General features: G+C 49.7%; 1 protein-coding gene across 2 annotated transcripts in view; it reads right to left on the reverse strand.

Moving 5' to 3' along the window:
- Window positions 1-17,656, reverse strand: part of DTX2 (deltex E3 ubiquitin ligase 2) — a 34,547-nt gene that overhangs the window by 893 nt on the left and 15,998 nt on the right. Inside the window, exons 4-8 of one of the 2 annotated variants that reach the window (XM_059866138.1) lie at window positions 15,538-15,596; window positions 8,798-8,929; window positions 1,571-1,641; window positions 844-1,002; window positions 602-763 (exon numbers count right to left, since the gene is read on the reverse strand). In XM_059866138.1, the coding sequence (XP_059722121.1) occupies window positions 602-763; window positions 844-1,002; window positions 1,571-1,641; window positions 8,798-8,929; window positions 15,538-15,596 (583 nt within the window). The remainder of the gene's footprint in view (window positions 1-601; window positions 764-843; window positions 1,003-1,570; window positions 1,642-8,797; window positions 8,930-15,537; window positions 15,597-17,656) is intronic. The other variant, XM_059866139.1, reaches the window with a different exon arrangement.

The following is a 17,656-nucleotide window of genomic DNA, read 5'->3' on the forward strand; positions in this document are numbered from 1 at the left end:
GGACATGGCCATCTTCATATCAGTTGGGCAATGCATCAGCAGCAGGATCTGACATAGGCCCATCCCAAACCAGCTCTTCCATGTAGAGGCAGCAAGGTATTGTTGGTGAGTACAGTGTGTCTGACTTGCTCTTATAGGACACATGAGTATTACAGATCCTCCAAAAGCACTCTCATGCTGGGATACAAAGCCAGATCTAAAATCTACCTAAATTCTGGTGAGAGACAGCCCCAAATCACTGCTTTTTCCATGTGCTCTGGTAACACCTTAAAAAGGGCACACAGTTCAAACCTTTGAAAGTTCACTCTCACCACTGAAACCAACATGAGCTGTGAAACCAGACCATGGGATGTTTCCCATCTTGTGATCATGGCCAGTCTCCTCCCTACTTCAGGCAGACATCAGAGCAGCTGGGGCTGCTCAGGAAAAGATCTCTGATGGAGGAGACCCTCACATGTTGAAGAGCAGCCAGAGCAGCTGCTGGCTCCAGGCACCACAGGCTGCTCAGCAAAGGGCTGCCAGCAGGTGCTGCACTGGATCCCAGGACTTTTCTGGGAAGCTCTCCCAGCTTGTGCTGTCTGCCAGCACACTGGGCACTCACCTGGATGCCCCTGCTGATGTGATACACAATCCTGATTGTCCCACAGTCCTTGTGTCCTGGGAGGGACTGGGGAAAAGTGGAGATCTCCATCTTCCCTTTGGGCTGGGTACCGGTTTTCTCTCCGTAGATGGTTTTACAGGAGGGACACTGCAAACTGCCATCCTGCCAGGGGACAGAAGCCACATCAGAGCTCCACAGCCACCTGCACACAGGGGCCTGGTGAGGATGGGCCAGCTCAGTACCTTGTTCCCGTTGGAGTACATGGCCAGCATGCAGAGCATGTGGAAGGAGTGCTGGCAGTTTCTCAGGCGACCGACTGCCTCTGGCCTGATGCTGCTGGAGTGGCACGAGTCGCTGTAGCCCGAGGGGGAGGACAGCTTCTCCATGCAGATCATGCAGTCCTAGGGGAGAAACCACCACGTGGGGTGAGCACAGGCTGCTCCTGAGGATTGACACACCACGGAAGCCATCAGGAGATGCCTCAGGAAGATTTGCCTTCAGCTTTAATTGAGATTCAAGGACAGAGAAAGGTTTCCTTATCTGGCTGGTATCGCTCCACTCCACTTCCTGCATTGTCCAGGAGGTGGAGAGCTGTCATCAGTCAGAGAGGAGAGTATGGTTACACCCTGCTTCTCTGCAAAGGAGCTCCAGTGCAGGGCTTGATCTCTAGTTTTGATCTCTCAGCACCGAGATCAAAACCAAACTCCTTCCTCCAAAGGAAATGGGGAGGCACTGTCAGGATGAGCAACTCAACCCACACTGTGCCTTCATCACAGTCCTCTAATGAGGACAAGTCACCTGTGGTCACATGTGAATGTCAGGCAGTGCTGAGGACTCTCCACCTCACATCAACCGGGCCACTGCAAGCAGCACCAGACACCCAAAGAGGGATGGCCCTTGGGCACTGCTGTGGTTTCCCTGGCACCCCAGTGACCTGGGCCAGCTGGAGTTGCTTCACTGTCCTCTTACCTCATCAGCAGGAGCTCCCTTCAGCTCTTCCAGGTACTTCTTCACCACTGATTCTGGCTCTGTTGGTGTGGCTGCACAAGGAGAGATGAGACAGAGAAGTCAGACACTCTGTGCTGTGATGGGCACGTGTGGGGTGAGCTAGAGAGAAGGCAGACAAGCAGGTCACTGGCCAGGATGCCAAGGAGAAAGGTCAGGGTTAGAGGGGGAGAAGAGAACACTCCAACAGATCCCTACAAGCCCAGCAAAGGCTTTGCTTTCAGCCATGGCTCCCTCTAGGGCTGTGAGTGCCACAGGTCTGTAGCTGGTGTTGTAGCTGGTGTGCTCCTGTTCTCCTCACACACCCCAAGTGACACCAGGCACGTCCCAGCTGGACTTTGTCACACCAGAAACCAGCTGGGATCAAACCTGACAGACTTGATGGGACAGAGGATCACACAGTCTGTGTTGTCAAAGGAGAAAAAAAGGCATTTTCACACCACCCCAACTGGTGCCCAGCAAGGACACCCAGCAACACTCTGAGCTTCAGGCCCAGTTCTGAATACAGCACAATGAGCTCCACACCCTCAACATGAAACAGTGGCCTTGGTCCTGAGCTTCCACACACTCACCTGGCAAGACACAGTGCAAGTCACCAGGTGTATAAAATAACCCAGCTTTGAACATGAACCCCATTTGCAGCATGAGACATTATCTTGGCATCTTCCCAAATACAATCCCTGGTCCCATCCACCCAGGCACAGACACCTGAGCAGCCCAGCAGCCTGGTCCCTGGAGGCCTTGTGGGATGAAGCAGCAAATATCACACAACACCAAGAGAAATTACCACTGAGTGCATCCACTGCCACCTCAGCTCCCAGCCCATCCTCCTGGAGCTGCCCAGCAAGGCTTGGCTTAAGCCAGGGAGCATCCCATGCCTCTGCAAGGCACCTGGCCCTGGGGGAGAGGAGAGGAGCTCCTCACCAGGCATCAGGCCTGCCACAGAAGCTGCCAGGCTTCTCCACCAGCCTGGGAAAGGAAACGTTTGCACAAGTGATGTTACAGCTCCACCTGGCAGGAGGCAAAGAGAGATCAGACACTTGGCTTGGGGGAACCTCATCCTTCCTGAATCCACTTTTGGGGGACACCAGGAGCAAGCAGTGCTGTGCCAAACAGGCTGGCCAAGGTGTAGCTCTTCCTTCTCCAATCTCCATCCTGTCCAGGTGGATGCTTTAGCATGGAGAGTACTGCTGCTCCCAACTCCACATGCCCAGGAGGACACAGAGCATCACCATGTGGAGCAGCCAGGGATCAGCTGTACCTGCACTGCCCATCTTCAGTTCCCCCCATCCACTCTGGGGCTCTCAGGGAAGACAGAGGGTTCACAAGCATTGGCTCTGTGGTTCAAAAAGCTGCACACCAAGAGGCAGCCTCTGCAGCTGTTATTCCAGTCCAAAAAGCCATGTCTGCCACGAGCAGGAAGGAGGGGGTGCTATTTTCTGCACAACCACTTTTCATGGAGAGACAAACATGAAGCAGAAGGGAAGGACTGCTCCCATGCCACAAGAGGGATTGAACAGGCAAAGGCCTGCATGGCACAGATCCTCTCTCAGGTTAAGTCCCTCATTCCCTAGAACACCATGGAAGAGAGGAAGGCAGAGCACCAACATCCTTTAGCTAAGAAGACTGAGGAACTGTGGGCTGGACTCTCCTAAATGAAAACACAGTCATTAGGATGAGTTATTTTCAGAAGGGGATTCCTGGCCATCCTGAAACCTGTGATTTCTGGCAGCAGTAGCAGGAGGAAGGGATGGCTGAGCACACAGAGCAAGAAGAGGAGCCCGGGAGGTGAAGGGACATCCACTCCAAGTGCCAGTGCTGGGCAGGAGGGATGCCTGACACCTCAGGCAGAGCAGGGCTGTGAGGACCAATCTCTGGAGATCCCAAGCCAGATAGGTGGCAGCAGGATTAAGCATTAAGCCAAAGAACAACACAGAAGCAGGTGTTTTCCTCTTCAGGGCCCAAAATTCCCTGGAAAAGCATTTCCAAGAACTGTCCCAAGAGCAGGAAACAGGGAGGAGCCTGGGCAAGGCTCAGGCTTCCACCTTTGAGGCCAAGGGTTCAGAAGTTCAGGAGCTGCTTCAAGGCCTCATCACCAGATCTCATAGGGAATGTGGCTCCTTGTCTTGTCTTTTCCAAAAGAAATTCCAGGAATTCTCTGCTGGGACCTTGCTTGCATACAGAGGATCAAGAGGTAGGAATGAGTCTGAAGGGGATGTGATCAGTCTGAGCTCTCCCAGCTCACTGTGCCTGACATCCCCCAGCTGAGCATTCTGTGATGTCTGTACTCCAGGCTGGCAAACACAGGGTGGCACTTCCCACATGTGGCACTTGCAATCAGCCTCTGGAGACCTCCATGGCCCTACAGCTGATGAAGGCTTCAGTTTCTTCTGCTTCACAGGTTTTAGGAAGAATGCTGTGAGCAGGACTAGCTACTATCCAGCCTAAGGCCATCCATTCCATGATGATCACTGTGTTCTCATCCCTGTGGATCCCGTGCTGCCTGACAGACAGACCAACACCAAGTCCTTCTCCACCCAACATGCATTTCTCAGGTGGCTCTTTCTGACGTGACCTTCTTGTCTCCTCTGGCTTTGGGCTGGAGGAAGGAAAGCCAAAAAGATGCACGGCCAAGGTGAAGACAGCAAGGGAAGGGAGCAGGGAGGGGGTGTTACACCAGCAGCAACACCTGCCCAGCACTTTGCTGAAAGCCCCAGCTCACCTGCTCCCACCTGCACTGCAGATCTGAGCAGCTTTAGAGCAGTTCAGCTCATTCAGCATGGTGGGGCATGCTCCTTCCACAGAATCCCTTGTGACTTTTCTTCTCTGGAGCAGCTCCAAGGAACAAAGAGATAAGTCACCCAAGAACTGGCCAGGCTCATTCAAATGAAACCAATGAAAGGAGACAAAAGTTCTGGTGCAGAGCTGGGTAACAGCAAGACAGGAAAGTCCTTGGGATTTTGGGCATTACACCACTTCAGCAGCTGGCATTAGGATGGAGCTGGGGGAACCAAGCAGGCAGAAGGTGATGCAGCCCTCAGCTACCCTGAGGAAACCCATGCCTGATGGATTTGCACTGTGGCATCTGCAATCTATCCCTGTCACTTTGCTGTGACAACGCTTTAATGCATTTAGAGCCACCAAAGCTGCCTGGAGAGAGAGGGCTGGGCAGCCCTGACACTTTAGAAAAATCCATCCCCAGCTGCAAGGATTTCAAAGCCCAGTCCCAAAGAAGGGACTTTTGATGCCGAGAGCTCTTTTTCAGGATGGGTAGCAAAGCCCACATGGCCTTCCTTGGGCAGACCAGCACATCTGGCTGGCCACGTCCCAGCAGCACAGGAGGAGGCAGCTGGGACCATGGCACGAGCCACGTATGCTCCAGCACCTGAATCACTTCCTTACAGGGCTGTTTACTCCATAAAAGTGTTTGTCTCCAAATCTTTGTTCTAGCCATCCCCTGGGATCATCAAAGCCTGGTCAGTCCCCAGAGTTGTGTGGATTCAATAGTGGATTGAAAATGGACTGGAAGAATCGACTGGTGGCGTTGATCTCCAGCTGGCCCAGAGCTGTGCTACAGATTTATCCAGGATGCCAAAGAATGTTAAGCATTCTTTCATTTACAAAGAGAGGAATATCAAATTGTTTTTAATGCTTCCCCTTCCTCCCTGTAGATAATAAGCTGCTTGCTGCAGCAAGGGCTTTCTATGGGCAACATTTAACAGATGTGTTTTGAATCCTTGCACAGCAACCAAATGCTTGCACCAGTAATGTCTCCTTCTGTAGCCCAAAACAAGCCATATGGTTTCCAGCAGACTTTTTTTGATACCCTCTGCAGGCCAGACTCTGGCTGTTCCTAGTTATTGTCACAGACAGTCACACAGCTCCCTTCACCTTTGCTCCCTGGACTTGCAAAGGCTGTATCTATAGATTTCTCCATATTCAGCATTTCAGCAGGATAATCCAGTGACCAGGCTGCTCTGGGTCAGAGCATCCCTGTTTCTGCAGCCTGTCTCCTTCAGCAGATGTTTCCCCACAGGAACAACAAGATCTCCCAGCTCTGAGGGGCTCCCACCCATCCCACAGGCACTGGCACAGTCTGTACCTCCAGCTGCAGGTGGATGGCAAAGGAAGGATGAGTGTGGAAGGAAGGATGAGTGTGCTCCTCTCCTTCCTCACTGCAGCACCTGCAGTGATTGCCCATCCCAGAGAGGATGGATGTGCAGGGAAACCTCCTCACCAGGTGGAAGTGGGTGACAAGGGACACAGCAGACCCAAGCAGCCCCTGGAGGTCCTTGCAAAGGCTGGGGAGGCCAGCAGCATGCACAAGCAGCACTTGGAGAGAGCAGGACAAGCCACCTGCCTTCCTGCCTCCCTGACAGCAGCCAGGTCCCAGCAGTGCTGGCACAGGGCAGTGAGAGGCTGCAGCATCCCAGGGCAGCACCAACCCATGGGGATGGCAGAGGCTGCCAGGCCCTGTGCCAGCATGGAGAGCACAGAGCCTGCCCAGAGACTACAGCTTCCCCAAGCCCTGCAGCACCTGGCTGTGCCAGAAACATCCCTGACAGAGCAGCAACAGTGCTAACGAGTCCTGATTAATTAGCACCTCTGTTTAACACACCCCAGCTATTCACCAAGCCAGCTGCAATTCCACCAGTGCTGCCTCACCCTGGTGGGATCAGGGCTGGCAGCAGCAGAGGGAGGGAGAAGGGGCTCAGCAGGGGCACTCTGCACCCACCACCAGCTGGTTGTGGCCAGTGCAATGCTGGGTCTAGTCCTGGATGCAGAGCTCTTGTTTGAGCTCTCCATGATGGAAAATCCTCAAGGGAAGTGGCCAAGAACACACGATGCAGAAATTCAGGGCACAAAATGAACCCATCTCTGTCTGTTGGCAGCACCAGGGTCTGTGAAGGGAAAGAACAGTCTGGCCAAAAGTCAAGCTCAGTACCTGCACTGCAGAATAATTTCTAAGGGCTGTTTCTAAGCCCTGAGGAGTGTTGTACAAACACAGCTTGTTCCTAGAAGGGACTGAACACATTCTGCATCCCAGAAGTGAGGCACTCCACAGGACTGGCATCCCAGCCCCCACCAAGAGGAATCCTGCTTTTTAAAATAAGAGGGGGGATTTTAACAACCTAAAGCACTGAAAGGCTCCCCTTCTCATGCGTCAGTGTGGGAAAGGGCTGATCTGCAAGTCTCCTCTGCAGCACATCCTGGGCAAGATGAGGACAGCTGGGACAAATCCTGCCGTGCTGGATGGGAGAAGGAAATGCCTGATGCCCCTTTCCCATTCCATCCTTCCAGCTGGTGCTGCCTCTCTGCTCCTCCAGACATGTCCCAGCCCCAGCAGGTGGCATTGCAGAGCTGGCAGGGAGGTGACAGCCTGCCCTGGGGCTGAGCCAGAGCTGAGGAATGGAAGAAGTGATGCTGATGGGGTGCACAGATACAGCCACTGGACACCCAATGCAGTGTGTGCTGCTCTCACCTCCCAGCCCAGGTCCCACCATTCCCATGTCCTGCACTGCTGCTCTCCCCACCCAGCTCAGCAGTCACAACACACATCCTCCTGCTAACATCCCACCCTCACAGCATCCTGGCTGCTCACACAGTGCCAGGGAGGGCTGGATGCTGGGAGCAGACAGCACCTGGGCAAACAGACCCCACAGAGGAGAAGGCAGCAGGGCAGCAGCCAGCCAGCCTGTGTCTGTGGCCACCCTGTGACCTAAATACAGCTGTTTCATGTCACTAAGCAACAGCAGCAGGTGACCAACATCAGTGCAGCTCTGGCCCTTTTGGTGTTTTGGGCTCCTCTAGCAACTGGGGCAAGCCAGTGCCTCTGTGGGAGGGCCTGGCCTCACCACAGCTCCCTTTTGGCACTTTGCAGAGCATCCCCACCACCCAGCCCCCATTCCTGCCCTTGTATGCTGCCCATGCCAGGAGTGAAGCACCAGGAGCCACACAGCCCCACCACAATGGGAGCTGGCTCCTCATCCAGCCCCTCTGCCACCCTCCTCTGCTCAGCTCTTCTCCTTCACCTCCCATTTTCCTTTGCTCCTCCTGTTCTTTGCTGCTTCTCCTGCCGCCCCTGCTTTCTCCTCCCCCTCCATCACACATCCTACTCCACATTTGCTTTCTCACTCCTTCTCACAGCTCTCTCCATAATGCATTTCCATAAAATACCTCCCTCCTCATTTCATTTCTATTTTTCTTCCTGCCTCCTTCAGACAGCTTTGGACCTCATGGACACCAACGAGAGAAGAAGGTACAAAAAAACTCCCTAGACAGGCAGATGCCTCTTCCTCTCCACCTCTGGGCTCTTTCCTTTCTTCAGTGCAGAGATCTGTGTTGAACATCCCCAGTCCCCACCAGGCTTACCCAAAGGGGGACATGCTGTAGGTTAGGTGGTGGTTGACAGCCCAGTGCCAAGGCTGGCAAACAACCTCTACAGCTACACCAGGCTGGATTCACACCTACCCCTGCAGAGTCCCAGGCACATGGATGGGATCCAGGCTCTCAGCTCTGTGAAGGTGAGGGGTGCCAGTGGGATATGAAGAGAAGTGAAAGCCCTACTCTGGAGAGGGCTCCACTCAGCAAGAGAGCTGAGGTAATTCATCCCTTCCTGCCAGTGCATGTCCACCTGAGAGCACTCCACTTCACTCCCACCCCAGACTGAGGTGGAGAGAACAAATCCTCTGCAATTTGACCTCAAATGTCCTACATGACTCAGGAGCCCGATTGTCTGGGAGATCCTTGTCATCCCATGACTCAATCATGACAAGCATGGCTCACAAGAAAATCTTCTCTGCAGAGTTCATATGGATTTGATGTTCTTCTTAATGGTCCCACCAACTCAGAAGGTCCTGGTATGCAGACACTCCCCAAGAGGGTGTAGCAGGATCACAGGGGAGGCTGGTGGAGTCTGACATGCAGAGCACAGATCTGTTCCAGCTTTCATTTTGTGGAAACAAGCTGACCTACCACAGGACCACACCTACTTTACCATGTTATTTCAGAGCCTGTCAGAGAGGCTGCAGGTCAGGGGAGGCGTGTCCTGCTTCTCCCCTCGCTGGGATGAACATCATCAGTCAAACCAAGAGCCAAGAGGGTAGGGGAGAGAAACAAGAGGAAAAGAGGGGTGCAGAGAGATAAAGAGAAAAAGATGGAAGCAAATATCAGAGTTTGAGCAGGAACTACCTTTCTTGGACACTTTCCTCCCCTCTTTAACTGAGCTGTGTTTTTTAGTGGCCTTATGGGTGCTGGCAGCTTGAGGCACACGGGTGAGGTGCACGGGCAGTCCGGCGGCTGACATCAGAATAGCTGTCATGCCTACAATGGGTACGAGGTCAACATGCAGGAAGGAAACAATGGGGAAACACATTCATTAAAAAAAAACCTTGAACCTTTCAAAGAAAATTAAAATAAAGTAAAATAAAATAAAACCCAAGCCCTTAGTTCTGAGGGCGTAAAATGTCCGAGAGGTAACAGGGTTGGAGTCAGCACAAGGAGAGGATCTGGAGGTTTTTAGAGGGAGGAGCCCAGGCAGCAAATTAAGGGAGGGAAATGTGGGCACATGTCCTGTCTGTGACCCTTTGTGCTGGTGTGTAAAGAGGACCTCCCTCTCTGGGCTTCAGGGCTCCTCAGGCACTGAGACTGTGGTGGTGCAGAGTTCCCTGCTGACCAGAGCCCTGGAAGCAGCCTCAAGGATGAAGGGCATCACCCATAACCCCTAAAGGTTCTGCTCAGCTGCTTCCCCCTAAAGCCACACATTTCAACAGTGTCACACTGAACCAATCCCCAGAGTGCAGCTGAGCTGCCCTCAAACACCAGGGCAGAGCTGCCCCACACAGCCCCCCAGAACCTCTCCTCCCTGGCACTCTGGTTTTCCCTCACTCCCAGCAGCGATGCAATCCTCATCCTCCCCCATCCCAGCCAGCTGTATCCATGGGATGTAGTTTGATAAAACTAATGAATCATTAAAAAGGACAGCCATTCCCTGAAGGTAAAACTGGCACACAGAAAGCTACAGCACTGATCATGCTGATTCAAGATGATGTTTGCCTGTGAGATCCAGGCTGGTTACAAATCATAACATTTCCAAGGTACCACACTGCTCTCACACTTACATCCAAGAGAACACCTGCTTTTGCTCTCCCAAAAGCAACTTCCCACCTGCAACAGCCAGCACCAGAAATAAGAAAAAATGCTTATAGTTGCAAACAAACAGCAGAAAACCTAAAAGCCAGCATTTCCCCAGAAATCCCCTGTGAGGGCAGACCATGCAAACCACATCCTAATGCTACAGACACTCCAGCTCAGCAATGCATGGCCAAAGCTGAGATTTCCAAGCATTTTATTTTTGCAAGCCTCTATTCAGTCATATGAGGAAAGGAAGATTCTGGAGCACATTTGTTCAGGACAAAAATGAGGCACCTTGCCCACACATGACTGAAAAATCAAGTTAGGATGGGAAGCATCAGCTTTGTGTGCAAGTGCTAAGACTATTTTCTGCCTCAAATATGCAACCAGTCAAGAACATGTGTCCTGTGACTACAAATCCCCTGTGTCAGTGCCCCACAAGCAGAATTACTCCTACACAGTGCTGACCACAATTTGTACCTCCTTTTCCTAAGGACTGAGCACAAATATTCCAGAAGCTGTTCAACTCCTTTCTTGACAGCCACAGTTAAATGTTTTTACTAAAGATTCCCCATCTAAGGGCCAAAAGACAGAAATGGTTTCACCAGAGAGGGAGTGGGACAGAGGAAGGAGTTTCCCCAGGGTTACCCAAGAACTTTTGGAAGAGCTGGGCTGACCACAAGACCAGGCTGCCCAATGGATGGTGAAATGCACTTCCAAATGGAAATAGGTAACCAGGCAGCAATGCATCACCCTCAAAGGGGATCCAGGTCTGAGATTTAGAGTTCCTCCAGTTCCCAGGAGCTGCAGAGCCAGAGGAGGACCTCCAAAGCTTACAGAGGCTGGGTTAGTACCCCTTGCCCTACTAGCAGCACCAGAGCTCACCTTATCCAGCAATTTCACCACCAAAGTAACTCCCTTCAAGTCCTAACTAAAGGCCACAAACCTATTGCAAGCTCTCAACCCATCAAAGCCAGCAGTCCACTACTCCCAGGGAGCCTTAAGGAACAGCTTAAATGTCCCCAGAAACAAAAGCTACTTGGTTTTTTCATGAGTGCAGCTGAGACCCAAAGCCCAGCAGCAGCACCAAAGCTGCCCCCTGCACCTTTCAGGTCCTTTTCCCTTCCAGCAGAGAACAGTCAGGGGTATTCCAAGCAGAGCAGCAGCAACTCTGTCTAGAGAGGCTGGAGGAACAATATTCTTGAGAGACAGGGAAGGTCTCCCACTACAGCTGGGGAAATCATCTCAGTCTGACCCCACTGAGACTGCACAATACTATTCCTAGAACTGGTGCAGCAAAGTTGTCTCTAAAAAGCTGTTTCTAAGCAGTGCAGAAGCACTGATGGCACAGACTGACATTTGAAAAGTGAGTCCAAAGACTACCAGGGATTATCACCACCCACGCACAGCTGTCTGATAGGCAAATGCAAAATTAATGTGTTCTTCTGAAGAGATCAATACTGTCTTGCTAACATTAGCAGGCAGAGCCCAGAAAAAAAGAAAACAGAAGCTCAGGCTGAACAACTGGCTTCAGACTCTCAATGGCAGAGGGAGACAAAATTCAGACCAAGCAAAAGGTAGGAACCACAGAACCTCAGGTGAGTTCAGCTATTCTATAACACAGCCCCCTCATACCTGGAAAAACATGTCCAAAACTGCCTGCCAGCATCATGAATCATCACAAAACAACAACAACAATAATAAAAAAAAAATCCACCATTTGTTCCACAAACTTTCTTTTGTTCTTCTGAGCTGCATACCCATCTAAAACTCCACAGAGACATAAAAGCCCAGGGCAAACAGGGGACCAGGAGAATTCCCCAAACTCAATGTTCTCCTAACTTACATCGTTCAAGAAAAGGTGTAAGTGGGAAATTATCTTTTCTTGGCCAGTTTTAAACCTTCTGCTGCCTTAGGAGCTACATGCAATGAATCATCTTCTGCAGATTCAAGTCAAGAGAGCACTCACAATGGTTGTGGTGTTACATTGCTCTGCTGCCTCATGTCACCCCCCAGCAGCAATGATGCCTTTAAAGTTTAAATACAATACTGGAAATCTCAGCATTATTATTCCTCCCACAAGTTTGGGGACTGCAGTCCCCAGGAAGGGACATCCCTGACCCAGGCCTTAGGTGGGAGTGTGTTTTCCTACAAGGTGCCAGAACAATACAGACACACATCACATTTGCAGATTGAGTCTCCAATTCTCACAACAATTTCAAGTCAGAACCTGTTCCAGGCATCTGTGGAGTTATGCCAGGAGCAAGTGTAGCCTGGACCTGGAGAAATTCTCACCTGAATGCAAGTTGCAACATGACAAGTTTGCCCAGACCAAGATTGCTTTGGATATGTTCCTGTGAGAGTTCCTGCTGCTCACTAGCTAGTCCAGGAGCTTGAAAAATATTATTTTATATGCTCCTACTTTCCATTGGGCTCTGCTTTCTTCCCTGCAAGGACTACAGGAGGGAGGAGACAGAAAGCCTTGCAAGGAATCCTTTGGGATCTGATCTGATTCTATGTGTGCAATAACCACATGCAGAACTGCCTTTTTTTTTCCTGCTCAAAGCCTCTTATTTGGCCAGAAATACAACATTAGTGGCTCCTTGGGGTAAAATTATTTTCACTGGAGCTATGACAACATCCACCAACTTTTTTTTCAGCCTGCTGTGTAAATAAGGGACTTTTTGTAATATCCTGTGCAGAAGCTGAGCACAGGAAAAACAGCCTGACATTATGTAATGAGTGTTGGCCACACAGTCACTCACACCCAGCCCAACATGGGCTGGCCACTGACCTGGATTTGCACAGGCCTCAAATTTGCACAGGGCAGAGCTTACCTTCAGATAATGTGAGATCTCAGAAAAGCATTGCTAATTTGTACAATTATATCCACCAGCAAAATCAGTATGGTTAGTACATCCCCAAATGCACCAGCTCCTGGAATCATGCAAACAAGAAACACCCAGTTTTATTTAACAAAAAGCTTCTTTTAAACTTAATTTTAGACATAGTATTAGAAGGGCCTTTACATGAGCACCTTGCCACCCCTCAGCCCCAAGGCACAGCAGCTAAAATCCATTATTCCCAGGAAATGTCAGTCCAGCTGATCCTTAAACACCAACACTGTGGTTAAAGAGTTTGCTTAGACCTGTTTGGCATTTCACTCTACTGATCAAATACTCAAGGGAAAAGAAAAAGCTGAAAAGACAAGTTTCCACATGCACTTTGAAGTATTAAAATAGCAGAAAGCAAGGAAAAAATTATACTTTTTTGTAGAAAACGTGGTTTTAAAGTCAGCCTCATGATTTCTGGGATCTCAGGAGGTGCTTTCAGAAGACATGGGGTTGTGACAAATCTTCAAGCACCCATCACACAAACAAAACCCAGCTTCTAATTCAGACTCACAGCATTCCCCATCTCCTGTTTAGCCACCAGAAGTTCCCTCTGCATCCAAGAGTTGCACCTGCAGCATTTCTCAATATGACCCATGAGATTCAGGGGTTTTGTCTGTCCAGCTTCAAACCAGAGCCAAAGCTGCTGAGATGCCAGGGGATGGAGACCAAGACACATTTCTCTAAATAAAAATAAAGCCTCCTTCATTTACATCTGAGACTTCTCTCCCCCCCCAGCCTCCTCCACTGATGTTGTTGGAAGCAGTCATGCAGTGGGGACTGAAAAAACAAAAGGAGCCCAGCCTGTGTTAGAGAATAACCTGAGTAACAAGTAACTTGGACACCATCAGCAGGATTTTAATTATGAACAAAATACCACTTCCCAGAAGAGGTTCTAAAATCAGAGAGCAGAACAGAGGGGAAGAAGGTGTCCCTAAAGACCCAGCCAATTAATATTTCAGCAAAACTTTTCCTTTTTACCAGAACTCCATTGCTTGCTTTTCACCAGAAATACCCCCAGAGATTTACTTTCCTTCCACTCCCTAATTGACTTGTATTAATCTTTCCTCTGTTTCTCTGTGACTTTGAGGACTCAAATTCAGATTTCCCTCCTCCCTTCACCTCTGAGGTGTGGGACACTTGGCTGCAGGCAGCACAGCACCCAAAGCTGTGCTGTTTGAAGACCTGGATCCAAGGAGACCCTGGCCCCAGGGAGCTGCTTCTCCACTTCCCTACATCTCCATGTGCCTCATACTGGCTGCCCCAGGGAGAGGTAAAGAATATTAAAATGAGTAATTATCCCTTCTTTTACACCCCCAGACTGCAACAACAGAGATACCAATTACAACTTTAACTATTTTATTGTGTTAAATGGTGGCAAATGGTTTATTCTATTGGGATTTCCTGCTGCCTTTTCTATCTCATAGCACCACAAGGCATGAACAGACTGCACACATTCACCTCCTGTACATGGAGAATGAGATCACAGGACAACATCAACACAGCCTGGATTCATCAGCTCAGTGCTTTATTTACCTTGATGTGATTAAGTACCTAATGACACAGCCAGGGCATGAAAGGCTGAGCTGTTATGAGCAAGGGGAGCTCTGCTCAGATCACCCACCTAGACAAGGTCTGAGCTTGACTTTACACCTCATTTCCACAGTGATGGGCTAAGGAGGAGACAGCTGGGCTGCATGTCAGAGGACACCTGTGTTAGTCTTCATGCAGGGCCAGTCTGGCTACAGACACATGCAGGGCAGTTCTCAGGATGGTGCCAATGTTAGATGAAGGGAAACATCAATCCTGGGGACCCTTCTCAGCCAGGGTAAAACCTGGCACTCAAGAAGAGACAAAGCATGTTTTCTGGAATAAGGTGGGAAACATTGTCTTGAAAAACAAGAATATAACTGTCTCTGCTCACTCAGGAGCAAAGTTTGGTGTCCCAGGAGCTAATAACCTCAAGAGACCATGCATGGACAAGAGACAGAGAAAGAAGAGGGTTAACACACATTCTGTAGAGGCTGAAACAGAAAATTTCTGAAAATACCAGATACTAGATGTTTAGCATTCCCCTACCAGGTAATGATACACTTTTGAGAGCACAGCTGGTACCAGAGCACCCAAATCCCCCAGTACCACCACGCCAGGGTCACTGGTTTGGCACTGGCCAAGCCAAAACACAGCAAAGGTGCCTCTGGCTTTTGGCACAGCAACACTTCCATGGGAAGCTGGCAGCACAAATTGTCATTTTCAAGGCAATTCCATTTCAACTTTAGCAGGCAAATCTACTCTGAAAAGGAGCATTGAAAACTGGCACTTCCATCCCTCTCAGATATATTCCTCAGTATATTTAGTAGTGTGTTCACAGGTTTGGATAACAAGCAAACCAGGAGACAATGTCTGATTCAACGTCTGTCTCCCCTTTCCCAAGACAAGGCATCACAATCCTCTTTAAGCTAAAGACCACCTGAGCTTTTTTAATAAAATCACATTGTAAAAAATCATATTAAAAACCACACAAAATCTCAAACTGCTCCTCACCTTTGACTTAAAAAAAAAGTAGAAAATAGCAGCTGGCACTGAGCTTGATTCACATGCCCTTTCCTTTGCTACTTGCTCATCCCCATGAACAGAAGAAGATGAATAGCCATGCCTCAAATAATCCCCTTTATTCTGAAAGACTTAGGATGAGAAAAACAGTTCATAAGATTTGCCCATCCCATTCTCTCCCAAATCTGCCCTCTTTGCTTTTCTGGAAAAGCTTTGGGTTTAAAACCTTGAACTCCAACAATGTTTCTGATTCTTTCCAAAAGTCAAAAATAGAAAGCAAATGCTACAGAAAGCCAAACCTCTCATTCACCTACTCCTAAGGATTGAGCAAATAAAGCACAGGGGAGTTCTTACCTGCCAGGGCCTGGCTCACCCTGCTGGATTTGGACATCTTGACAGGCAGAGCTTGGGCACTAGAGAGGAAAAAAGAGATTACTTTAATAGGAAGGATGAGAGACAGCCAAAACAAAGAGAATTCAGCAATGCCCTGCTCCTTCCTGAGGGCCAGGGCCCTGGATTTATTAGCAGGGATTAATTGCTCAGATGAGCCCCAGCTGGGACCCTCACCCATGCACCCTTCTCCACTGCTCCAGCAGCTGTACTTAAGGAGCTGTGTCCTTGCCAGAGCTCTCTCCTAGATTTACTTACCTGCAAGGGGGGGCCTTAGAGCTGTTTCCAGCCCCATCTTCTCCTAACTCATCCATTCCTCCTGCTGGATCCTGCTCTTGTAATACATCCCTGCTCTTGCCACTCCCCCACAGAGCTTCCTGCAAGCAGCCAGCCTGCACTACACATCCAAGGGGGATGTGGGGATGAGGGAGGAAGGGCTGAAGGACACCTAGAAGAGCTTGGCCTGTTTTTATTTGGAAATCAAGAGAAGATGGACACCAAACATGCCTTTCAGGTTCCTCACCTATTTGTTTTGGCAGCACTAGCAGCTGTACTTCAGCTTTGGGATACATGGGCAGCCAGGGTTATGCCATTAGCAGGAGTTAGGGAGGAAAGGGGAGCAGCAGCATCAACACTGATGGGGGTCACTAGAGAAGAAACCAAGCTGGATCCACATTAGCAGAGCAGGAACACTTGAAATCCAAATGCTGGCACAGAGAAGCCACCCATGGACTTTGTCTCAGGTGGCCCATGTGTCTGGGTGGATGAGGCTCATGCACCCCAGCAGCAGTTAATGCATGCTGCATTCAAACAACCTCCAAGGACTCTCCAAAATTACACAAACCTGCCCAGCTGCTTAGGAATTCAGAGACTAAGGTGGTCAAGAGCCCAAATTTCACTATTTAGGGGAAACCTTCTTTCAGTCCTGCTAAAATCTTTGTTCACGTTCACATAACAATGACCAGGGCTGAAAAGATTTTTGAGTGACACAAGGCTGTTTTCTACCCCACCTGTCCCCTCTCCTACCTGTCACAGTTTGGAATAGGTTCCCACAGGTGTGCTGGCATCCCTGAAGAACCCTGGGCAGGACAGAGGGCTTGGTGCAGCTCTGGCAGTCTGGCCAAGTGAGATCAGCACCCCCAGACCCTTATAAAGCTCTCTGGACCACAGAGGTTTCCCTCCTGCCTCTTTCAAAGGCTGTGCTTTCCCTTCTGCTGCCCCAAATTTTGCAATGCCCTCAAATGATGCAACAGATTGTTCTGTCTACAATTAAAAACCACCAAACACAGGGAAAATCTCTGTGATTTCAAAGGGCTATAAACCAGATGTCTTAATGACTCTCTTTCTTTCCTGATTCACCCTCTTTGTCATAGCTCTTTCTTAGGTATTTCTCTACTTCTTTATTTCATCCCTTTGCTTCATCTCTGCCCTTATGATCCTCTCCAGAAGATGGCAAGGAACAGGACTCCTCCAGCTGCAGACATATTTGAGGACCAGGAACTTGACAAAACAGCTCCCAAAAAAATCAGAGACACTGGACTTTCCCTCATTTCTTCCTGAGAAGCCAAGAAGACACCACTGAGCCTGGGCACCCCCTCCACCCCAGCCTGTGGCTGATACAGAAGTTTGTGTTTTGTTGTCATGCCCTGAGATCTGAGATGAAACAGCACCTTGGGCACTTTCACTTCCCCATGGAAGGTAAAAATAAAATAAACCACAAAGTTGAACCTTCTGCTGTACCAGGAAAAGAGGTGGGGGCAGGGAATCCTTCTAACAAGCTGGAGCACAGGGTCATTACACCTGAGGCTAGAGAAACCAAACCCAGAGCTGCCCTGAGAAGGGGATCACTGGTAACCATGCCTGTTTTCTACTTGTGAGACTCAAATCTAAGTCATCCATGAGTTAGAACTTGTATGAAGTTGTCCTGGTTTCAGCTGGGATGGAGTTAATTTCCTTCCTAGTAGCTGGTTTTGATTTAGGATGAGAATAATGCTGATAACACAGGGATGTTTTAGATGTTGCTGAGCAGTGTTTACACTTTGAGGCCTTTTCTGCTCCTCACCCCACCCTGCAGTGAGGAGGC

The sequence above is a fragment of the Haemorhous mexicanus genome, chromosome 22, assembly GCF_027477595.1.
Source record: "Haemorhous mexicanus isolate bHaeMex1 chromosome 22, bHaeMex1.pri, whole genome shotgun sequence".
In the NCBI taxonomy this organism is placed as follows: domain Eukaryota; kingdom Metazoa; phylum Chordata; class Aves; order Passeriformes; family Fringillidae; genus Haemorhous; species Haemorhous mexicanus.